Source organism: Mus caroli, chromosome 6, assembly GCF_900094665.2.
Source record: "Mus caroli chromosome 6, CAROLI_EIJ_v1.1, whole genome shotgun sequence".
Lineage (NCBI taxonomy): Eukaryota > Metazoa > Chordata > Mammalia > Rodentia > Muridae > Mus > Mus caroli.
The window spans coordinates 31666195-31691334 of record NC_034575.1 but is presented as its reverse complement, the minus strand read 5'-3'; the positions used below and the strand labels follow the sequence as shown (position 1 = coordinate 31691334).

Below are 25140 nucleotides of genomic sequence, written 5' to 3'. Positions count from 1 at the left end.
CACACACACACGCGCACACACACAAATACACACACACACACACACACACACACACACACACACACGCCTGCATATAAAATACATAACATACAGACAAACACCACAATTCTTACCTGACAGTAGGCCACTGTAGTGGTTAACCTTGATTGTAACTTGACAGGATTCAGAATCACCATGGCAACATAGCTGTGAGTGTGACTGTGAGGTGTTTCCAGAAGGAAAACTCACCTCTGAGTGCTTGCCTCACTATTACTCTGACTCCAGTCCTGGACTGAATAAAAAGGAGAAAGAGGGCTGAGCGCCAGCATTCCCCCTCTCTGTGTCTGCCTGCCTGTCTGTCTGTCTGTCTGCCTGCCTGCCTGCCTGTGTGTCTATCTGTCTCTGTCTGTCTGTTTGTCTCTGTCTGTCCCTGTCTCTCTGTCTCTCTCCCTCTCCTCACCCCACTCTCTGCAGCTGCAGACACAGTGTAACCAACTGCTTGGCCTCACGCTCCTGCCGTCATGCCTTCTCTGCCATGACAGACTGCACCGTGTGTCTGTGAGCCAAACAAACCCTTCCTTCCTTCAGTCGCTTTTAGTAGGCAGCTTGTTACAGCAACAAGGAAAGTAACCTTAGCACCTAGAAATCTCAGGTGGCAGAGATGGAAATAACAACTAAAGAGACAAAGGAAAGAATTAGAGAATTCTTAGAATTAGGGAGTTAGAGAAGGGAGCGATTTAAAAGAAAATCCCACAGCCTTTGGGATGTAAATAAGTAAATTAAGTTAAAAAAAATCCCAAACATCTAGAATCCTTGTGATTATAGGGAAAGGAAGGAAAGTGAGAGGAAAGGGGACTGGAACACAGAGGCAACCTGCCCAGAGACTTAGAAGTTCTGATACCAGCAAGTTGACCTTTCCCAGCTGAACTGTGTGTATGGCAGGGACACCCCTGCTGACCAGGCTGGGAGGGTGGACGTGCCAAAGCTTTCCATTCACAGTGTGTCTGCTTTGTGAAGAACCTATCCGTGGAAGGCATGCTTATGGGCTTTGACCCTCACCACCTCTTTAAGCTATTTTTCTTGATTCCGTTTCTAAGGAAAGCATGCTTCTCACTATGCCTTGACGTAGACACTTCAGATGTCGGTGATGTCAGAAAATCCCAGTTCAATTAAAAAGTAGAGCAACCTGGGGCTGAAGAGAGAGGGCTCAGTGGTTAAGAGCACTTGCTGCTCCTGCGGAGGACACAGGTTCTGTTCCCAGTGCCTGCATGGCAGCTCATAACCACCTGTATCCCAAGTCCCTAGGGATCCAGGGTCCCCTTCTGCCATGCTGGGTATCAGGCACAAACATGGTGCACAAACATGCATACATGCAAATACTTTTACATAAAAGATAAAAATATAAAACAAAAAATATGAAATAACATATGCTGGGACTCAATGAAAGATGAATTGCTTAGCATTCTTGAAGAGTTGGGTTCCATCCCAGTACTGAAAAAGAAAGGAAGTATGGTGAAATAGGACAAATCATATATGAGTTAAAGTATCTTGCAGAGGGGGAGCTTCTTCTATGCATTTAAACAAGTCTCTATAGCAATGAAGCCATTGCTTTCTTTTCTATCCAGGCAGGAAAGTACACTCTGAGAAGCTGGCTGAGAAGCAGGAGTCCGGGAGTTCTTCCTGTAGTGAAGAACTACTCCCAGCAGATATCTCAATTTTTAAAAACAAGTTAGCTAAGTCTAAATATATATCCAAGTGGGCTAGGATGTTGGCCAGGAATGACTGGTAAACATCTAGGCTATAGGCCTATTGATTCCTTGTTATGTATCAGTTTCTCCTGGTTGGAGACAGTTATGGTAAAGCAGCATTCCGTTTTGATATGGACCAGTCCAGTGCTGATGACAGGGCCACTGTAGGCTCACTGTTCTCTCAACAAGCTGTTCTCGTGTAGGTGGTCTGCCTCTTATGTGTCCGGGGAACAGGACCACTTCTCTTGGGCAGTTTGATCCCAGGTATTTCCTTCTGTAATTTTCTGGATGTTATGAAAAATGTTCAGGGTTACGAAGGATCCCCAGATATTGGGTACAGTTTTCAAGTCTCCACTGGCAAGGAACAACTATTTCCCCCCAATAATGCAGTCTTAAGAATGTAGTGACTCCTTTCTGTGATTGATGGTCTCAGGACACAAAAGTTTTGAGTGATGAATAAGAGCAATAGTTTGAGGTCTGTGATCTTGCGGTTAAGTCCCATGATGGAGATGTTCCCCATATGACCTCAGAGTCTTAGAATTAGAGTTACGAGTGGGGCAGTGAGAGGAAGGAGTGTATCAGGACAATTCTGCCCCCCCTTTGTAGGTTCTTCAACTGTGTGTTTTGTCCTAGAGGCATAGCACCCTTTGTGAGCATGGTGCTGATAGGATATCCTCTCAGTGCTCAAGCCTCTGTTCTCTTAAGCTTCAGAAGGCTACTGCATGTCTGTCAACTGTGGAGCTTCTGGGTGGAATGTTACATCACAGGACCAGTGTATGTCGTGGTCATATTCTCATTCAGCAGTGACAGTAGCTAGCTCATTGTTGGTAAGAGGAAGCCCACATCGTTGGACCTAGACAGAGGATCTCTCACTGCTACAATAGATGGTCCACTTAGAACCAAATGGTACCAGCACCAGTAGGCCATGGCACTAAGAGTTCAATCTGTGTTTTTACAAGGTGAGTTCGCTCTGGTAGGTACGAACACACAAGACAATGATTGTCATGGTTTTGGCTCTCATCTGTTTACCCACAATACCCTTCTTCAGATATCTTGTTTGTTTGTTTGTTTTTTGTTTTCCTGTGTGCCTGATGAACTAGCCAAGCCATTCAGTGTCACTGTAAGTTGTAATATGTTTTAACGTTGGGCCATTCTCTTTTTAGACAATAATCACATTCCAGATCAGTTCCACCTGAATTTATGCCCATGGCAAAGAGGTCTCACTTGTGTCTCTGGAGGACTCTGAGCAGACCTTGCGCAGCAAGAGTCCACTTTTGTCCTGAACTTACACACAACATTGACTCATCCATGTCCTGATCTCAGATTCGTCTTCCTCTTCTAGATGGACAACTCACTTTTCTATACATTTATTCATGGGAGTGTCCTGAAAGACCTGATTCAGTAACGAGATGACACGGAGCTTCTGAGACATACCTTAGTGGATTCTTGGTCCTGTTCATGCCAGAGCCCAGATAGTTCCACTTAATATAGTCTTTATGACAGAACCTAGCTCGGGACACTTGGTGACTCATGACCAGGTATTCCTGTACCAGTGCATAACAATGCAATAGTAGCTGCTTTTGCAAGGTCTATGGTCTTTTCTTGCAGAGGACCGATGCTTGTTTTGGAATCCTAGAGTCTGTGTTTAAGTTTTCTTGTGTCACAAGGATCATTTCTCCTCTCCTGCTCCTCTAACTATGTGGGGTGGGAGGGCTGCCGTTGTTGCAGAGAGGGCCTGTGGCAAAGCTCTTTCCTGTTTTGGATCCCACTGTAAGCTGGAAACATTTAATATCACCCACTAAGTGGATCATGACAGACAGTATTCTTGAGTGTGGAAAATACTGTCTCTAAAAACCAAAGAAGTTGACAAAAATGTTGAACTGCAATCATTTGCTCTTTGTATTGGAGAGAATATTTTAGCATGCCTTGGCTCCCTGAGTCTCACAGGCTTCACTAACTTGAGCATCTGTGATTGTAGGGCTTGTCTGCCTACCTTTTTTCCCTCTCTAAGACATTCAATGTACCTGTCATTTCCTGTTCATTCACTTTAACATGATGTCACTGACTTGACAGAACAGGTGATGGGTGGAGGGTTCGTTGGTTCAGTGCATGTCACTTCAATTGGATTACATCCAAGGGAATTACAAGTCTAGGAAAAATAGATTGCTAGCTCTACACATGAATGCAAATAGTTTTTAAAAGTTTCCTTTCAGAGAAGGCCGGAAGATAATTTATCCAACAAACCACTAAATACATATCATATACTAAATGCTGAAAGCACCTGAATTTGGTAACTACATCACAGCACTCTGGTTCAGGTCACAGTAGTTCAGCATTTGTCTTCAGTCGAATCTTGGTTTTTTGTCATGCTGGACTGGTGAATGGAGTGGGAACATGTAGGTATGTAAGCGTCTACCTCAACACACACGCACGCACGCACGCACACGCACATGCGCACACATATTCCAGTCTCACACAGGCACATATGCACTCACAGAGCTAAAGAAATAAATTTGAAAAACAATACTGTTGTCATAACTCTCAAACTTAATCACCAAACTCACCTATCACCAGTAATTTTGAGGATACATTCGTTTTGATTTATGTATGGCTGGGAGGGTTTCATGAGATTCACTTGGGAATTGTTGCAATGCAAGCCCTTCCACAAAGGACCCAGAAAATAGTGTTGGTATCTGCCAGTTATCAGGTGTGTAATTTTTTATTCTCTAATTAAAGGCCAGGCAGAACAAATGGACAAATCAGCCTTGGTCCAGGATGGACTTAATTTGCCATCCTCTTCCCAGTCCCACTCACCCCCTTCATCTCCCCTCCGCTCTTTTTCTTTTCTTTCCTTTTCTTCTCTTTTTCCTTTCCTCCTACTACCTTCCCCGCTTCTCTTCATTTTCTTCCTTTCCATTCCTTCTTTCCTTTCACTCTTTGTCTTTGCTTGAGACTCAACTCAGAATGTTGTGTCTTCTAAAACAGCAGCAGCAGCAACAACAACAACAACAACAAACAACGGCACAAAACCTGAGCCTTTCATACCCTGGCTATCTATACTGTCGATCAATGATGTTGTCTCACTATCAGGATAGATGTGATAACTTGAACATTTACCAACTTTCTTCAGATTATTTGAGTATTTCTCTCTCCTCAGTATTTAACTACCTACATTATGGCCATGAATCCTCTTAATTAGAGACCGTGATAGGCCTTGCAGTGGTCCCACAGATCCTACCTGCTCCTTCAATTCATGGGTTCCAGCTTTGACAATTGGTATGGGACAGAACAAAAGACTGTGAGTCTTTATTGGACCATCTGTCCACTCCCCATTCTTGTGATCCTTCGGCCATGATTTTTTTTATTCGATTGGCTGAGTAATGTCTCTTTTATCAGAAGTAGCTTCTGTGCATGCTGGGCAGGAATTCTCTCTAGGCCACTCTCCTTTACAACCTCAGTCTGTGGCAAGGATAGCATTGTGCTTTGATGGCTGAGTATTATCATGTCATTCCTATAGGGCTTTGCAATTCTGTAATTCTGGTTGCTATCGGACTGTTCACTCGATAAGGCATTTCTTCCCATCAGGAGTAAGTTTCAAAGGAGTCCTGCCTGTGAGCCTCTTGACACCATGACAACTTTCTCAGAAACACCATGACAACTTTCTCAGAAACACAAATATTAATGCTTTGGGCATTGTGGTATCCTATGGTCAACTAGGCTTTTCTCTCTATCCAGCACAGCTCTCTAGCATGCCAGCCTCTGTGAGATTTCAGTTGCTTCTTCCTCTGTCACTACAGCTCAGCCTCCTCCACTGCACATAGCACAGATCACATCTTTGCTATGTGCAGGTTCTCATTCTAGTGTTAGTGTCAGAACTGTCTTCTGTGGTTCCTGATAATTCATGGTTATTGGTTCAACAACCATGTCTAATGTATGTAGTATAACTAAGGTTATACATTAGTATGTTTACAGTTAACACATTATGTTATAGACGAATGTTCCCACCCAGACAAACTCTCCAAACATTTGAGTCCTGCCCCTCTTTTTCCTCTACCCTTCAGACTCAGGTACCCCCATTCTCTTCCTTCTACTTATAGTCATTGGTGAGATATGTAGCCAGGCCTTTTGAGGTACCTATAGCCTCTAAGATACTACTAGATGCCTTCTAGAAGACTAGATACAGTACAAACCCAAACAAAGTCAAAGTCATGTCAAAATGTCAGTATCTTTTCTCCCAAAGGCATATTTTACTTATCCCTACTACCCTCAACACAGCCGAGAAGCCAGGGGGAACAGGGTCTGACTACTTTCAGAGAATTTTAAAAGTCTCTTTCGCATTTATGTTGGATTATCACACAAACACACACACACACACACACACACACATTTAAAGTTCATGCAAAAATCAACTGTATTTACTCCCACTAGTGAAAAGATATTTTCCTCAATGTGATAGTGAAGAAGAGAGCACAAGCAGTTATTTCTTGCACGGCCATACAGTTGGCATGATTGTCAATTACGGGACTCTGTTTAAGCTGTCCTGATTCTTTGATATCTTTGTTAACATCAGGTCTACTCTATAGCCTAAAATGTAAACTATTTTAACCAACTTCTTTTTGTCTTGGAACTCGGGCTTTTTTTTTTTTTAACATTATCAGGGTAAAATGATATTTTCACTGGTAATGATATCAATTATGGGTCAAGCAGAGGTAGAGATGAGCTTCCATGGTGGAGCAGTTTTGTACATTGATAGGAAAATGCTTTCACTTAAGGAACCTCCTGGGAATTCAAGCATAAGGATAAGCCCAGCATTTAAAGTCTTACACAGCGTGGTCTTTGCTGAACAGAATGCTCACTATCTGCAGAAAATGTTTTTGTCATGGTCTGGGGAGAGGCTTTGTAGGTAAGAGAGCTTGCTGCACAAGTGTGGTCATGTAGGACAAGGTCCCCAACACCCATATAAACAGCTGAGTGTGAACTTGTGTCCTACTTACTCCAACACCACAAGCGAGCCTGAAACACAACGACATCTGGAGCTTTCTGGTAAGCCATCATCGAGTGGGAGGAGGAACCACAGCAACAAAAGCCAGGGTGCTTCTGGTTCAGTGAGAATCCCTAACCCTAAGGCAGAGAGAAATAGAGGAGGACACAGCTTACTACATGCACACACTTGTAAAACATAAAACATACAAATACCACACACAAAACCACCATACACAAACCACATATATATGAATACATTATACACATCCATACACTCACATACACATGTATACATAAACATTTCTCTCTCTCTCTCTGCCTCTCTCTCTCCCCTCAAATTAGGATCTCCATAAGAGATTAAATACAAGTATCATAGCTAGATAGGTGCATCCATACATAAATTTAAGTACAAGCTGGTAGCTGTTCTTAGTTCTTGGGTAAACTGTGTAATGTCAGGCATATGGAATGGATCCTGGCATCATATCTTTCTCTATACCTATGGTCATACCTGTAGGAGGGGTATTAAGCTATACAGAGAATTCTGCTTTCTGCTCCCTGAGGGCTTTTGAAAATTTTTAAAATGAAATCTATGGGATGTTTTTACTTCCTCCTAGTCCAGGAGACTCAATTTATGATGTTGCTTGTAACAAGGATCTTAAGACAAATGAATAAAAACATAACAGAAATTATCAGATGATACTATTGGCCAGTTCTGGTTAGTGTATATTAATTGCCAGTGATAATGGAGAGGAATAACTTCCCAGATTACAAGGGAAGGATAAGAGTCTGTCTGCACTTGTGACTCAGTGCAGACCAAGTGATATGTGTGTTACAGACAATAAGGCAAACCAAAAATGTGCAGAGCCACGGTTAAATTAGTAACACAGTTAACGCCAATAGAGAAGTATTTGGAATTTTAAAAAGTGATTCTTATAAGTTAATCTTAAGTCAAATCAACTATTTTGAAGCAATCTCAGGAGTTATAAAGCTCTCCCTGACTTGCAGGGCACTGTTCCTTATGATCTAATTCAGACAAATGCTTACATTTCTACTTTTAAAGTCTTAAATATTTGCAACAGTTTTTGCTTAAGACAGATATCTGTGTAAGAAATGAAGAAAGTTCCGATAAACTGAACTCTCTATGAATAAATAAACTTTAGTCTTACAAAAAGTAAGTCAGTATAATAATTTTTACACTCTGCCCCCAAAATAAGGAAAAGGGGTTTTGGCATACTCATTTCTAAGTGTTTACAGTGCCAGACAAGACTACAGATATCAGTGGGAAACTGTACTGAGTACTTTGTTCAGGAAGGAAAACATGTCCATAATTTGTAAACATTAGGGAAGGAGCTGTTTCTTGGTGGCTTTGCTAAGGATCAAAGCTTGCTCTTTTGATGAGGTTATTCTGAAAGGCAGTGAATAATGGGTTAACACAAATGGCATGATTTCCTGGTCAGAAAGCTTTTGTTGTGCTGTTGTTTGTTTGTTTGTTTTCCAGTTGGGTTGTTGTTAAAGGACTCCACCTCAGTCTTTCGAAGGTCTAGGTTGCTGACCAGATTCAGCTAGTTAGAGGAGGTTCTGTTAAAAGAACTAAAGCTGAGGTCTTGCTTAAAATGGAAGAGTTTCTTTTCCCGTTAGTGAGTCCCAAATCACTTGGCATTTTTACCCTACAAGATAACAGTGGAAACAGTTACAGCAGCCGCACTGCAAAACGTCAGCTGTATGCTGCTGGCATTGTGCGCTTTGTACCATACTCACTAAGTGTTTCGGAGATGCAAGTGTAGGGTATATGAGTGTATGTTTATAATATATTTCAAGATCTAGGAAATATTGGAATATAACTAGTGAAAGTTCTCTTTTCAAAGACAAATTTATAATGGGGGGCAAATAATCAACTAAGACTTATAATTTCTTTGTGTTTGGACTTTTTATCACTTTATGAGCTTTTGGGTATGTTGGTGGATATTGGAGACACTTTGTTTAAAGTCTTGGAGGTATGTTGAATATCTTTCTTGGGATCAAATAAAACAGAAAACTGGTCTCAAGCCAAAAGATTCTCTGATATCAAACCTCAGTTACTACAAAATCAATAAAAGAATGCAACCATTTTATATCAATCCCACTCCTCTAGCTTCAGCCAAGGGTCTAAAGCTGAGTGCCACTTCCTGCATGCCACAGATGGTAGAAGAGAGACGCAGCCGAATTTAAAGTCACTCAGAATAAGCTTTATTTAACTTTATTCCAAAGGTTCAATTTGATTGAAAAAAATCTCAAAAGATTCAACAGAGTCACTTTGTTGATATTTTTAAGTCTGGAGTCAGTTGGATCCAGACCATCTGGCCTCGTGTCCTTATGTTCCTCTCAAAAAACCACGGAGTCATTTGAAATTTAGTCAGGGAATCCAGTCAGTGCCGTAAATAGCAGATCCGGGCCAGAATTAAGCCCGAGTGATTAGGATCTGGCTCTCTTTATTATGCTTAAGAGACTGGCCAAAATCTCCCCATGGCGTAGTCTGTGGAAACTTGGTCCACAAAGACTGTGAACCAGTTCCGTTTATGTACATGTGTTAGATAATAACTCTGAAACCATGGTCTCGGTGACTGATGGAATAGAATCCAAAGTGAAGCACCAGGCTGCTTATAGGAGGCTCATTCTCCTGGTGACCCATCACAGTTCTGAATAGCATTGATGCTCAATTCTATATAACCATCATGCTCAGTGCCTTAGTTGTGAGTGGCCTTGTTTGTTTTGGGCATCTGTCTGGCTGTCAGCACCACAGGAGAGTGTGCCTGTTTTCTCCTTGGAGTTGGAAGGCTCTAATACAGTGGATACAATTGGACACATGTAAGTTGTATCAGTGAATAGAGTAGCAAGTTTATCTTAGAAAGAAGGCTTTCTTGACATGGAAGTAGAAGAGGGCCCCTCTGATAGATTTTTAGCAGTAACAGTAGTCTTTCATATGTATACATAGACATCCACACATGTGTATGTAATATTATAAAAGCCTCAACTTGTCTCTTTTGATGCTTAACATCATTAGGAGATTTTGAATCATTCCCACTTTTGGGTTCAGAGTGAAGTTAGAAGTCTATAATTTGCCTGAAATCACTCAGGCAGTGAGAAGATCCAAGAGCTGTTCTCAGCTTTCCTACCCATCTTCTTCTAGTTCATGTATAACTATCTGATATATATGAATTGAGGGACAAGTACCTGGGTCATAACATTTAGCAGATCTCTCAACAAGGCTATAGTTACTGTCGTGCCACACATTTTATTCTATTGCTGTCTCGCAAGCAACATTGCAATACTGAGCACTTATGAGTGACAGTTAGAGATCTAGCATGTTTTCAGTGTCGATAGGGGGCTGGTTTTCTGCCTGGGTGAGGGTACTATGAGAAGGCATAGTTCCAGATAACTTGGGGTAAGATGTTTTAAGCTTGCAAAGCACGCTGTTCATATCTGAGTTAAGATGTGGAAACAGCAACTCCCTCATTCAGCTAATAACAGCATGTGTATGTACATTGGGTCCAGGATATTTAAAGAACTGTTCAAAGTTTCTAAGAACTACAGAGTGACCTACTTCAGGACCTTACAGTTCCATTGGAGAAGGACAAGCATATCCAGCAGTAATTTAGGACATCTGAATAGTGTCAAGGTTACGGTCCAGATGTTATAGCCAATGGAGAGATCATGCAAACTGGAGTGATTTGGGGGGACTTTTTAGAGTTTGCTGTGTTTGCTGTGTAATATGAAGATACTGCATATAAAATTACAGCTTTCTAGTTGATTGGTTGAGAACAAAGAAAGAGGGTGGTCTCAGACATGTAAATTTTAAAACAACAAGGCATAGTATGAAATATAATTAGACCTATCTTGCTTTATAGAAATCTGTTGATAGTAAGAGTGGGATATTAATGTCAAAATGTTGATTTGGGGTCAGGGGAGATAGCTGAGTGGATAAAGTGCTTCTTATGCATCTGTGAAGGTCAGTTTGGAACCTCAGCATCCACATAAAAATTGGGTAAGTTTGACTAACTGCTTGTAATTCTAGCCCTTGGGAGGCAGAGAGAAATGACCCCTAGGCCAAGCTGGCTAGCTATACTAGCTGAATCAGCAAGTGCCAGGCTGAGTGAGAGTCTCTGCCCCAGAAAATGAAGTGGAGGGTGTCTGAGGCAGACACCTGATGTTAACCTCTGGCCTCTGCATGTACACATGTGAACATGCATTCACACATGCATGTGCCCAGACCCATGCATATGTGCATACAGATACCCATTGCATAACACACACACACACACACACACACACACACACACGACTGGGAGGATTGTGGGATTGTGGGTATTGCTTAACGCCCTGATGAATGGTTTATTCTTTAAGGAAAAAGGCGTTAATGAAGCCTTTTATGAAGAAGCACACACTAAAAGAACACCAGCTTACCTTATGACAGTAAAGAATGAGGGAGGAAGGGCTGTCACTACCGAGACAAGTCATAACATGAGCACAGTGTCACATGTGCAGTGAGCAGGGGCATCACCAGAATGACGGGTGGGTCTGGAGTCCGGGGCCTGAGAAATCCGTGTGCTCTGACCCACCCTCATTCCTTCATGCTTTGCTCCTTCGATCATGCAGTCTAACAAATTATTGCTCTAGCACCGAAGAAATGTGCCACCCATCTCTCTCTTACTGCTCCCTCTAAAGTGAGTTCAGTGAACTTTCCCATTGTCGCCAACGCAAAGCCAGTCTGGCCTCTTTGCAACATGTTGAACAGTTTGATACTTTTGAAAGACTTTGGACACATCATCTTTAAGCCCATTAGATTTTGTTGTCCTCTCAGTAACATTCCTGTCATGGTTCTGACACTTGACAGTGGAGCTGGGCTGGTGATTGCTGCGGGTGTACAGAGGTCAAAGCTGACCCAGTATTTCAGTTTATATGTGACACAGAAGCAATACTGGCCTGGGGGAAAGCCATTGCTGTTGACAGAAGGAGGTTTAGCAAGACACAGCTGGGGAGGCTGTGTCTGGGGATCTGAAGATTATCCGAGGTGCAGTGCTTTATGTGGGAGCTTGTAGGGGGCAGCCTGTCTGTGGTTTACATGGGAGCTTGTAGGGGGCATCCTGTCTGTGGTTTATTATAATACAAAGGCACAAAACAAGGCCAGCAAAAAGAAAACAGAGTGAAGCCACGAAGATACCAGATACCACCAGCTTCGCCTTGGAGTCCTGTAAAATATGCTAAGCCCCTCCAGCAGTAAGCTGAAAAATACATATAAATATTATTTACCCATCTCATTAACACTCTTCACCCAGGAATTTCACTGAGGCTTCTTTGCCTAAGTTCCTTTTGTATAACACAGGAAAATGTGCTAGACTCCCGGAAGGAAGTCAGGGATGCAGCATCAATGGTATTCGTTCAGGAGCCATTCAGATTGCTTTAGGAATCGAACTAAGTCTCCCAAAGGATAAGATGCCAGATTCTATCCCTGAGCCAGTTTTGCAAGCACCATTCTCCTAAGGATAGGAGTCTAAGAATGGCTAACTCTTCCTTCAACAGCGAGTAAAAAGATCATCACTGTTGCTGATTGCCATGGAGAAGTAATTACACTACGGGAATCTTACAAATCCAAATTAAGAAGCCATGTTTCCAATTTTTCCCTTTCTCCCTTCTATTGCCTCTGTGGGAGGGGCTTTGACTAGAGAGGAGAATGAAGGTCAATAAATAAAGGGAGGAAGGAAGGAACAATAGCACAGTAACACTAGGATGCTTGAGAACACCGTAAGGAATCATATTATTTTATATTTATCTAAATTTACATATAATACATTTAAGTCTATGTGTACACACACACAAACACACACGTGCACACACACATATTGTTTAAATGAAATTATTCCACTAAAAATGATAATGCTTCACCCAAGAGCCATGCAGAATCTAATACAATCCCCAGGGCCAGGCATGAGAAACCCCCTTTAGAGTTGTTGGCAATGTAATATTGTCCATCTAGGCTCCTTCTGTGACCCTTGCTTTACTCCCAGACGTTGGAATTAAGACCCCATGTCTGAAGACACTGAGCACTTTGGACAGAAGGCACAGAGTCATTGTGCTGGATATGACCCAAAGCTTCCTCCCTGGAGATTAGCTCTTATAGTACCATATCATGCTGCTCAAGCTACCCAAGGGGAAGAGAATCCAGTCGTCCTCCTCAGCCGTGACACCTATAAACTACATCAGTAGCCAACACAGAAGGACATCCATGGAGGTGCAGGAGTGGCTCGTGTACCTTAGTGCTAACCGACATCTGCCCACATTAGACTGAAGGCTAACTGAAGAGGTGGGAAATCCTGCCCAGGTACTGTAATTTTATCTGGGACAAGTGAGGGCAGAGATCTCGTAGGAGAGCTGACCACTGCCACTTTCCTAAACCAGGATAATTCCTGACTGGGTTCTAGATACTTATCCTTATATATGCAGTGAAGCCTAGCTCTCTTCTCTGTCAAAGATGCTTCTTTTCACAACAGACCAAGGCCACTACAGAAAGCCACATCTAATCAGAAAGCAGAGAACAAGTCCTTCCGAGGTGTCCAGCCCCAAATGATACATCTAAAATACATCCCCTGCACTTAAGGCTCAGGGAACATCTTGGAAGAGAGAGCAGAATAATTGTTAAGGGCCAGATCAGGAAGTCTACTTCGAAGTTGAGCCTTAGTGTATATATATGTATACATATACATATATATATATATATATATATATATATATAATATATAATATATATGAAGACTGTAAATGTTAAGACAACTAGTGTTCTTATTAGTATATTGCTTCACACTGAAGATTGTGTGTATCGAGCTGTTTCTAAAAGATGTTTATTTTCCTTAAGAGTTAAAAAAAAACAGTCATTGCATTCAGAAAAAAAAAAGTCAATAAAGATACCACGATTGTTTTGGAAAAAAAAAAAAAAAGAATTGGCAGGGAAACCACACAGGAGGAGTGAAATGGGTGAATCTGAGGGGAGACGCTTTGAGCATTACTGTGTACTTCCTGTGTGGAATGACCTTTCTTGATGGATGAGTCAATTTGCTGGGTCATCTAAGGCAGTGGCTCTCAACCTGTGGGTCATGACGCCTTGAGGGTAGCATATCAGATATTATATTAGGATTCATAGTTACAGTTATGAGGTATCAATGAAAATAATTTTATGCTTGGGGCTCACCACAATATGCATTAAAGAGTTGTAGCTTTAGGAAGGTTGAGAACCGCTGATCTGAGGAGACTTTATGGCAATGGTATTGTCTTTGTTACTGCATGCTGGTTAAGAATGAAACTGGAAGGGAAGGGTGAAAGTCCTTGAATTTATTTCTGTAAGCTTGGACTTTACCCAGACCCTGAAATCTAGGTTCTGCCTTTGGTATTTAATTTCTCTTTTCCTGAGTTCTCAGATACTAATGTTGAACAGTCTTTATAGAATATGACCAAGTGAAGCAACATACGCACACACACACACACACACACAAGAGACTTTTTTTTTTAAAGGAAAGTCTCTATGGTAGTGTGGCTGGCTTAGAGAAGCTTATGGTGTAGGAGATACCACTGCCTCCTTTGTCTCATGCTCCAGATGACTCTGAAATAGAAAAATCATTGCATGGCAGAAGGTGGAGAGGGGAGTACGGTGTGGCACATGCAGTAACGGTTACTATAGCAATGGATGATAATCCTGGCCTCTTTCACTTCCTTAAACCCCAGGAGGGCAACTGTGGGCTATAATGAAGGAGGTTTTAAACTCTCTGTCTCTTGTCCTACTGTCTCAGGGCTTCCAGCAAAAGTTCTCCTTCCACAGTAAAGAGATCGTGGCCATCAGCTGTTCTTGGTGCAAGCAGGCGGTAAGTGCCAGATAAATCAAGCAACACGGGCTCACGTGACCACAACTGGGCATTCCGATGCTTGGGTTCCTGCCTACTGTAGAGTATTGCCCTGACTGAATATTCAGATTTTCTCAGACAGCATCCTTAGAAGAAGAAAGAGGGTGAAATTATAGAACAAAAGGAAATATAAGTAGGGAAAAAATAGCAACTTTGTACTTCTTTTGTACATCTTGAAGTCCAGGATAAAAGACTAGGAGCCTTCCCTGATTCTTGCCCTGGGACTGGAATCTTATGCTCCTTTTCTCTAGAACACCCACGGTCCTCCCTATCCACTAGACTGCTGTGGATTAATTGTCATTCCATAGTACAACACGGGGAGCCGCCAGTGAGCTGTGCAACACAGGGTTCAGGCGTCTGGGTTCCCCGGTCTTGCTGTGGTGGCTTTGTTATGGGACTGAAGAAGGATGACCTCTTACTTTGTTCTTTCGGTTTAGATTTTGTTTTTGTTTTTGTTTTGTAGCTATCCATGTGCCCACTAAATCACATCCGTTCCCTTATATGTGACCATGCGTATTTGTCAAGATCCCACATCTCTGCCCCATTTACTCTTCTTTTTCTTTTTAACTCCCATCTTATCTACTCTGAAAAGTACCTGCTTGGCCCCTTTATCCGAAACAGATGCTGGGCTTTATTAGTTCCTCGCCTCCATGCCTGCTTCTCATTTCACTCCAACCCAGTTGGCAAACTATAGCATCCAGGGCCAAGTGGGGCTGGTGCCTAGTTCTAAACATAATAACCTCAACATAGCCATGCCCTATCATTTATGAATTCTCTGTAACTGTTAATACCTTACAGATGACTTCAGCATTGGCAACACACCAAGGCCTTTACAGAAACAGTTTGTGAACCCTCTAGTCTTTGTTTTAAAATAGAGTCTTAATGATATAGAATTATGCTATCCTATTGTGACCCTCCTGCTTCAGCCACCTGAATGCCAGGATAATCTGCTCACACTGGCCTCTGAGCCTCCCATCTGCCTTTTGGAGTGTCTGTGTAGATAGAAGCATATCACCTTTGTGGCGAAGGAAACCTGAGAAGAAAGATTGTGTTGTGTTAGCTAGGTTAAGGGTTTACAGGTCTCCACAAAGCAGATGCAACTCCTCAAACTAGCAACAGGGCTGGAACAAGTGTAGTTTGAATGAATCGAAGTTGATGTTTTTTGTGGGTTAGACTCTTCGCAGTATAAGATTCAACTTAACAGTTTCCCTAGGGCCTTCATTTGTCAAGAGCCTCCGGTTATAGGTCACACATGTAACCTCTGTGCTTCTGTTTAAAAATGTTCATGAGTCCAAGGCTATCCAACTCCTAGTGAAACTCCACGTCCTAGGGACAGCATCTCCTTCTGGGTAGAAATTGATTTCGCAAGGTTATATATGCAAAATATGTGTGCACAAATTATGGTATTGATATGTTTTAGTAGTGCAAGTAATTCCTTCTAGGAAATTTGATGTCAAATACAGAAAGAAACAAATAACTGACCCTCTAAGTTGCAGGAGGAAGATCTTGGGGTAAGGAGCTGGGTTCTCTGTGTCTATGTCTTGACTCCAACATTTAAAAAAATATAGTCCTGAGAGTACCTCTTAGTCTCTAATTTGTAGCTCACTCAAGTATAAGTTGAAAGAGTTGCTTAGGCAATGTTTGAAGCCCTTGTCACTGTAGAAATGCAATGGGTATGCATTGAGATTTAATTTTAATTGATTTTTAAAAAAGTAATCAATTTTGAAAGAAGGTACTCAAATGATATTTTTGTGGTGTGGCATTCCTCCGGTTTAATTTGTTTGCAAATTCCAAATAATAGGTGGTATGTTGAATTATTAATTATTACATCAGTATTTTTTCCTTAATTGATATAAATTAACTACTGAATCATAGGAGAGCTTCACAATATGCAGAAATGAAAACAAAATCCTTGTGATGGCACAGAATCAGATTAGACTGGCTACGTGTGCCCGTTTCCCCCAGACAGTCCTAATTGATGTCTGTCTCCCAGCACTGTCATTACTCGTGGTTCCTGCTCACTCTTAAATAGCTCCAGTAGAAATGATGAATTGTGCATTGGTTACAATCAGTGTAATTCAAGTTGAAACTAATTTAAATAAAAAAGTCACCATGATTAGAACTTAAGTTCTTTAATTATTGCACAAGCTGATTTTATGTCCATTAGAAATGAAATGTCCCCACAAGACTGTCACCCCAGAGTCAAAAGAAGTGACTGCAAATGTGACCAGACTGAGGTCACATGCCAGCCTCCCAGCAGAACAGTGAGTTAAGCCCTCACCCTAGGGTACTGCGGTGACTTATTAGCTTATATTTCCTTCCTTCCTGTAATGAACACGCTCCTCCTTGAGCCTGTGGAGTGTCACAGGACCACTGTATTTTTAAGGGTTTTAGATAAGCCTGGTAGGAGCAACTCTTTGTGCTTTGTTACCACTGAGATTAACAGCTTTCCAGAAGAGGCTTTTTGCTTCCTTCCTGGCTCCCTAAACTGGAAAGATTGCTTGGGAGGATTTACAACTGCGGTAGAAACAAACAGGCAAGAGATGGGCATTGCCTTCCCATCTGTCTTCATTTTCTTCTCTGCATTATCTAACAGACACAGTTGTGTGTAGTTAGATTAGTAGAGCTCGCCAGTACTCAGCCTCTTTATGTAAATAGTCTGTTAGACAGTTAGAATGCCGTAGTGGGCTTCTAGGCTCCTGTTAACCCGTTTTGTTTACACTGGAATGAATTACTCTGCCCTCTATGTTCCTGGGCTGGTTGAATGCTGATGAGATGTATGTGTTCTTGATGTGCGTCTGTATGACTTTGTGTGTGCATGCATGCGTGTGTGTGTGTGTGTGTGTGTGTGGTGTGTATACACACTTATCCCTTCTTGCTGTGAATTACTTCTTATTCAGAATTGCTTATGAGCCTGTTTCTCTCTTCAGTTTCACAATAAAGTGACCTGCTTCATGCTGCATCATATTGAGGAACCCTGCTCCCTGGGGGCTCACGCCGCTGTTATTGTCCCGCCCACCTGGATCATTAAGGTGAAGAAACCTCAGGTAACTGCAGGATCCTGGTGCTGCTGGCCCAGTGCAGAGAGAACTGAACGGCTCTGATTGATTTGCTCTTCTCCCTCAGTAGTCTTTGGCATCCTATGACCTTCACACATCCATCCCCATGGTCTGGTCCTTAGCTTATCAGGCTCATCTCATGGGCCCATCACCTGGCTTCACTGGACTGTCTCATTAGCCAGAGTCCCATCCTCATGAAAGCCCACTGTCCTCCTCATCCATGTGCAATGATCCCCTATAAAGGCAGCCCTCCGGAGTCTTAGTGAGCACCATTAAGCGTATATTGGATGCTTACACACTCTCTCCGAAGCCTGAGAGGAGTCGACAGAGAGCAAGGATTGCAAGCATCACAGTTTAGTGAAGATGTCTGCCAGTATAAAGGGCAGGCTGTGAGTCATAACCTCCATTACATCCAAGCCTGCTTAGAGAGCCACAGTCTTTTTCTTAATACAAATTGAATCTGCTATCTTAGTCCCTAATCTCATTCTGGGTGGTTACTGGCTTTCCTATTTAAGCCAATCTCCTTTTGTTAGTCTGGGGGGAACTTCCTGAGGATGTAGGGATTATCTTTCTGTTTAAAAGGTGGGTGGAGGTTTAGATCTGTAGAAAGAGTAGGAAGCAAGACAATAGCACGCTGTGTACTCTTATATTCTTGGGCTGGCGAGCCAAGTTAGAGCATGCTTGGTTTCTGCTGAATGAAACATGACAGAGTAAACATGTAGGATAACAGGAGGCTATTCTTTATTACAGGCATTTACATGGCTGAATTTCTATTCCAGAGTCCACAACAACATTTTATATAATGTTGGCATTTTCCTGGGAAGTATAATCGTTGTGGACCTAGATCTCATGTTAGTCATCCTTAGACATTACACTGGATCATGGCTAATTAAATGCTTACTCAATAAAGAATATCTACTTGACCTCATATTTTGGAGTAATGTGATAGAAGAACATTAGAATATGAAATAGGTATGTGTATATGACTATGTAAGTACACACACACACATATGTAAAGAGATATGAGGTGGGTAGACAGATAGATGACAGACAGACAGTTGGATTCCCATTTGGACGCCATTCTACTCTGCCATACCTCACCTTTCTTCTTTGAGCTTCTTCTCGATGTCTCTACAGGATTTTCTGACATTTTCCTGACTCTGCATTGTTAACGCACTCTGCATTCCACAGTTTATAATTCTCTCAATCATGCTCTGATCACAAACTCGAGTGCTATGAGCAACCCCTGAATTTATGGCTATGGAATTCAGCAGCAGTGGCCACACGAGATTTTTTTCTTTCCATCTTTAGTAATGGAACTGTGCTAACAGCACTCTCCCTCCTTGGCAGGGTAATCTTCTTTGATTGTTATCCTACACACTTTGGCTGGGCTTTTCTTTTAAAACACTGGTTTTTACTCTATCATTTCTTTCCTGTGAAGAAGCCCACTGTTTCAGAATAAAGTCGCATGTATCAAGAATCTGTCTATCATCAGGCCTGAGCAGTGACCAGCCCCTCACGCAAGTCTGTCTTCCTCTCCCAGAATCTACAAATAATGTTTTAGATACATCAATGTCTCCCCTAGGGAACATACACTCAAAGGACTGAGTTGGGACACTGTAGTCTCTTCAAAGGTAGGATTGTATTTAGTCTTTTAGTTTGAAGTTTAGTGTATAATGAGTAATGTACATGTATTATACTTGTACAAAGGGAACTTCAGATAAACGTGTCTCCTTTCATTAACTTCAAATTTTAGACACTTTTCCTGGCATTTCCGTTATACATCCATATTTTTTGCTACTGGTTTTCATGCAGAGAGATGCACCATTTGGACAGATACGGAACTGTAGTGTGTCCAGGCTTCAGGGTTGTTAATAAGTGGTGCTGTGCTGCAGATAGTTCTTCAGAACGTGCTTAGTTTGTTTAAAATGAGAATCTTGGGTAGAAATCTCTAGCACTTAGTTACATTAATTACTTAATGTAATTCTAAATTAGGTCACTTTCACTCTTTCCACTCAGTAGATATTTCACAGTTGGTCCTTATCCTACTGATAGGTATCTACACTATTTCTGATGTCCTGTTTACAGACAGTGCGGTGCCTACCCTTTCTACTCCTGGATGAGGTTTTCTTTCTTAATTGTCTTGTTTTGACTGGATGATCTTTTATTGCTGGAGACCTGTGAGACAGAATGACAGATTCTATTCACTGACTAACACAACCCCACAGAATTGCTTAAACCATTTCTTTGTGAACTCTGAAGAACTATTAGCATGTGTGATTTGATGTTACATGGAGCTCTTAAGACTTGCTCCTCAACTTCAGAGGCAAGTTTTCTTTGTTCTTTCCCATCATCAGAACCACTTTTATTCCAGTGGGACACCTGGAGCAGGAGGTGAGCATTCCTTAAATACACAAAACTCTGGCTTCTTCCTTCTGTGATCTGTCAAGATGTTGTCTGGTGTTTATGGGAGAGACTTCCATGGTTATAAAGAAATGATATATCATTTTTAGGTCTTTTAATATAACCAGTTATTTATGATCCTATAACCTGGAAAAAAATCCCTCAAGGGGAATAAGAGCTAAAGTTTCATTTACAGTTAAATGGTTCATCCATAAAGACTTCCTAACTGTCCAGGAGGCAGTCATAACTCTGATAGCTTGGTTGGTGGGATTAGCTCCGTGGCATGGTAAGATTGCCCTGACACCTGGTTCAAGAAGACAAAAGGCCTTTATCTTTTCTGACGTCTTTCATTGAATGGCTAGAGAGCAATGCTGTTGAGATGGAAGACCACAAAACCAAGGCTGGGTGGTGTTGATCTTGTAAGGGGATCGCTTGGGCCACGGGAGTTAGCTGCCCTTTTCAGAACAGGCTGGCTTTTAGAATGTCAGAGGTGGCTGAAAGGTTTCTTGACTCTTTCATCGCCAGTGCTTTACAAATCACTTTTTGACATTGCTTCTCTATTCTTGCAAAACAGGTCACTTCGTTGAATTCCCCAGTACTATCCCAGGAAGCGCAAGCTTTGCTATTAATTTTCTAGGGTGGGTTTCTTAGCTTGTCCTGGCTATGGTACACCCCAAATCTGCCTTCCTACCTATATACTCCACATAAGGTGCTGCTACCTTGTAAGTGAGGTGATTTTGGACATTTGTACTCAAACAGAAGGGAGCTGCAGGGGTAGTGAGGCATGCTGGGAAATTCCAGATACTTGCTATTGCTGTTTCCCCATTCTTGATAATATAAAACATCCATAGAGCTCACATAGACAGGCCCAGGTACTGTAAGTCAGTCACCACACTTGTTTTGTAAAGAAAGCCTCAGATGTATTGGTCTTGTTGAGGCTCAGGGGCACTTGCTACATCTCTGTTGGAAGACCGTTTTGTGTGTCTACTTCTTCCTAGAGTTGAGTTCCTTGCCTGCTCTTCTTTCACATTTCTTTCAACCCCCATTTCTAATTCCATGTTTCCCACATGTGCTTGAGCATCAAATTACCCAAAATGCTATAAATTTTAAGATAAGTTAAAGCAAGTTGTAGAGGATCTTCACCTGGTGCAGTAGAACTACGTCTTGGAATTTATTTGTTGAGCTCTGTCCAGAACGGAGGCCCCTAGTGTATTTCTGCAAGCACAAGCAACTGGTATTTGCATTTATTTGGTCTAGACAGGAAATGAACTAACACACCATAACAGTGAGGAGACAAGCCATCACATCCCAAGTGCGGCTGTCCAAACTAGAAGAGGCTTAGTAAATGCTGCTAGTTATATAATATTCATTCTTTTTAAAAATCATGATTGTGGCATGGTTGTGTACTTAGGATTTGTGCTAGGTAGTAGGGCCAACAGATGTTAGCAGACACAATCATGGGATGGCTGCAAAACTCATTGCTTCACATACCTTTTCTCGTTCAAACTCAACAACTGTCCCATGAGGTAGGTATTATCCCTCCATGTTAAAAACTAAGCACCTGCCATTTTAAACACTTGCCCAACCTAACAAAGTACACGCATCTCACCAAAGGGAGTTGCTGCTGGATTTGTAGCAAACCCATCAGATTCACAGCCCTCCTTTACTCATGGTGATCTAACTTACTGGAGTCTCTTTAGTGCCACTTTCCAGGTACAAACCCACATTTTCGTCATCAGGTACATGATAGTATCATGATTGTTTCACCCACAAAGCTCTTAAGAAGAATCTTTCTGTTGGCCTCACTTCAAGCAGATTGAGTCTTTTACAGAGTCTAGGTCTGAGTGAGGCTGGTGGATGATGCTGGTTTAGTAGTTTGGAAGATCCTTTGACGACACCTAATAGAGGCTTCTTCTGCAGCTGCTCCAGACTCCAAATCATCCCTTTTCTATCCAAATTTACCAAAATATGGCATCAACTTTTATAATGAAAAAGAGACAAGAACATTGTGAAACATCCCACTAGCCTAGTAATTTCAAAGCCAGGAGATCTGGTTGCAGAAATGTAGTCAATAATGAGTGTCAAGAGAAACTCTGGAGTCAGGAGCACTAGTTTCCAGAATCTCTTTTCTGGAGAGTTGTATGAGGTCCTGAAGACATTTTCCTTTGATGGAAGAAGAAAATGTGGGGATGCATGGCGGTTCTTCAAAAAAAAAACTTCCCCAGCCTTAGTGAACACAGGCTACACATAAGTTTGCTTTTTTCCTTCTTTCTTTTTCCTTTAAGTAAAATAAAAAAGTTAGATTGTTTGGATTGTCTTGATTTTGATGCGTTAATTTGTATATTATAGACTGATGTTTAGCTTTGAATGCTCTAAGGAAAAAAATTACGTGCAGATTAGCTATTTAAATTTCTTCAAACTAGTTTGAAAGCTGTTAACTATTCAAATAATGTAAGTGTGTATTCTAATGTCTAAGCTAAGAATTCTGCATTTCAGGCTCTCAACACTTGGTCAAACATCTATTATATGGTCAGTACTACCTTACTTTTGTGAAGATGCAGTCTAATTAATTATTAAGTCCACTAATTAAATCTGATTTATGTTCAGTCTTCAGCCAGTAAGTGTGACTATCCTGTAAGACTCCCTCCTCTGAGTATTTGTAGCAAATGTTAAGAGAAAATGGTTAGGCAAAGTAATCATGGATTGTGGTTCATAAAATCTCTAAAGTAAAATTAAAGAGTCACTATGTGTCAACAACTTTGAGTTACTTCCATAAAATAGTTCAAGGCTACTTAGTGGAGAGAAGACACTTAAATTAATGGGTCTTCTGAAACAGAGAGACAAATACTGCTCACAGCTCCACTATTGTATGTAACCACAATAGGGTGTCTTCCTAGCATTTAAAATAGTATGCTTCAGTGTTGATAAGACTGTTTGGTTGTAAAGTTCTCCTGGGGTTGAGCATTATTTTATAACTACTACTAAAACAGATCATAAAAAAATAAACAAGGAAAATGAAGAGAAAGAAAACGATAAAAAAATGGCCTCCTTTTTTACATTTCCACATAGGTGATCTCTATACCAGGAGATGAACTTGAACTTGGTTGGGCGGGAGACGGACCTGGTTGGGCGGGAGACTGGAGCCCCTCAGAGAATTTGGGATTCTTCCATTTTTACTGGGAGGGTTGGCAGGTACACCATGTGTTGTTATGTGAGTCCATAAGAGCCCCCCGTGCGTGGCTCTAACTCCCTGCCCCCTCGTGGCGGGGAGTCAGTTGCTCACTCTGGAGCACTCGACTGGTTTCTGTCTGTGGCTTACCCATGAGCAGTGGCTTGGAAGTGTCAAAGCATGAGAAGCATGCAGCCAACAGCATGCGCTGCCGTCCTCTTCTACATTACATGGTTCTGCATGGAGAGGCCAGGGCTGTCTGCCTCCGAGCTGAGCCGTGCCTTCCTTTCCCCACAGAACTCCCTGAAGGCTTCCAATCGGAAGAAGAAGAGAACAAGTTTTAAAAGGAAAGCCAGTAAAAGAGGAACTGAGGTAAGTCTTTCAGAGAGATGTGTGAGACATACAGCTTTCTCTGCAGAGGTTACTTCGCCAGAGGAGCTGACCCACACTTAATGCTGTGATGTGCCTTCTATAGGCCTTTTCCCCCCTTCAGCCATTCTAAGCATGTTGGAATCCTTCATGTTCCAACTCCATCAAGTTATCCATCAGTTAGTCAAATCTGACCCGCCGTACCAGAGGCAGAGCATCTGCCCTTGCTTGGGTTATCTCCCCCCAAAACGATGCTTATGATAGAGACGGCAAAAAGACCTGACACTTCTAGAATGCTTAGAGTGTGCAGAGTGAAATCCAAAGCATAGCTCAGTTTTATGGACTAAATTATAGTTAGAGGTGCTTTGTTCCAGGAGATGTGTACACACTGCTATGAAGATTCAGCCCTATGGAATAAGACTGAATAAGACCTTAGGGGTGCACGGTGTTCTCTCTGGGATCTTTATCCTAATGGTGCTGCCTGTGCCTCTTCCAGCAGGAAACCAAAGGCCGTCCTTTTGTGATCAAGCCCATCTCCTCTCCTCTCATGAAGCCTTTGCTTGTCTTTGTGAACCCAAAGAGTGGGGGAAACCAGGTGAGTGGCTTATCATGTGTTTCACTTTGAGTGCTTGATATGTCAAAGGCACAGTCCCCAGGACTGAGTGAAAGAGCATCTCAGGAGCCCAGGCATCTGAGCTCTGTCAGAACCAGGACCAGAATCAAAGCCTGCAGTCTCTCCCTCTCCTTCGGCGCACTCGGAACACTTTGGCACCAGCATTTTCTCTGCAGATATTCTAGAAGGATTATTTCAGAGTTCCACTTAGTTAATAGACTTCACTGGAAAGGAAAGGGAGATTTATTTGTGTTCAATAATGGCCACACTAAGGAGAGGAGAACAACAGAACGGTTCAGTGGCCCCTGTGTCCCCCTCCCCCCAGATTTCATAATTAGGAATACCTTTCTGACGTGTCCTTATTTTTTCTCATTAGAGTTTAACCTGACTCCTTTGTCCCTGTCCTCAGAGGCAGGAACAACCAGAGCTCATTTGTCACAGCGATTGTAAACAAGTACCTCAAGGCCAGAGAAAACAATCGGTTTCTAAAGACTCCATTATCTCATCTGCTCTCTGTCCAGTTCCTCCAGGGTACCTTAACATTAACCCCAGTTAAGAACACAAATATGTCCTTACAGAAGATAATGGCATCCCATGGCAACCTCGCTCTGTAAGGCCACCGTTGGTTTTCTTTTTTTTTTGTTTTTTTTGTTTTTTTTGTTTTTTTTGTTTTTTTTGTTTTTTTTGTTTTTTTTTTTTACTTATCAAATCTCAAGTTTTCCATTTTAATGTGTTATTAACATATAGTAATATACAATAATGGGTTTCATTTCAGCATTTCTATACATGTGCATAATATGTTTTGGTTGTATTTACCTCTCTCCAGTTACTTTCTCTTGCTCCTTCCACTCCTGATCTCCTTTCTCTTCCCAACTAGTCTGCCTTCCACTTT

At 41.8% G+C, this 25140-nt stretch overlaps 1 protein-coding gene across 6 annotated transcripts in view; it reads left to right on the top strand.

Moving 5' to 3' along the window:
- Positions 1-25140, top strand: part of Dgki (diacylglycerol kinase iota) — a 447586-nt gene that overhangs the window by 212555 nt on the left and 209891 nt on the right. For 2 of the 6 annotated variants that reach the window (XM_029478768.1, XM_029478769.1), the window contains exons 7-10: positions 14525-14596; positions 17566-17682; positions 23564-23638; positions 24135-24230. In XM_029478768.1, the coding sequence (XP_029334628.1) occupies positions 14525-14596; positions 17566-17682; positions 23564-23638; positions 24135-24230 (360 nt within the window). Of the gene's footprint in view, positions 1-14524; positions 14597-17565; positions 17683-23166; positions 23290-23563; positions 23639-24131; positions 24231-25140 lie in introns of all 6 variants that reach the window. The other 4 variants (XM_021164730.2, XM_021164731.2, XM_029478767.1 and 1 more) reach the window with 3 other exon arrangements.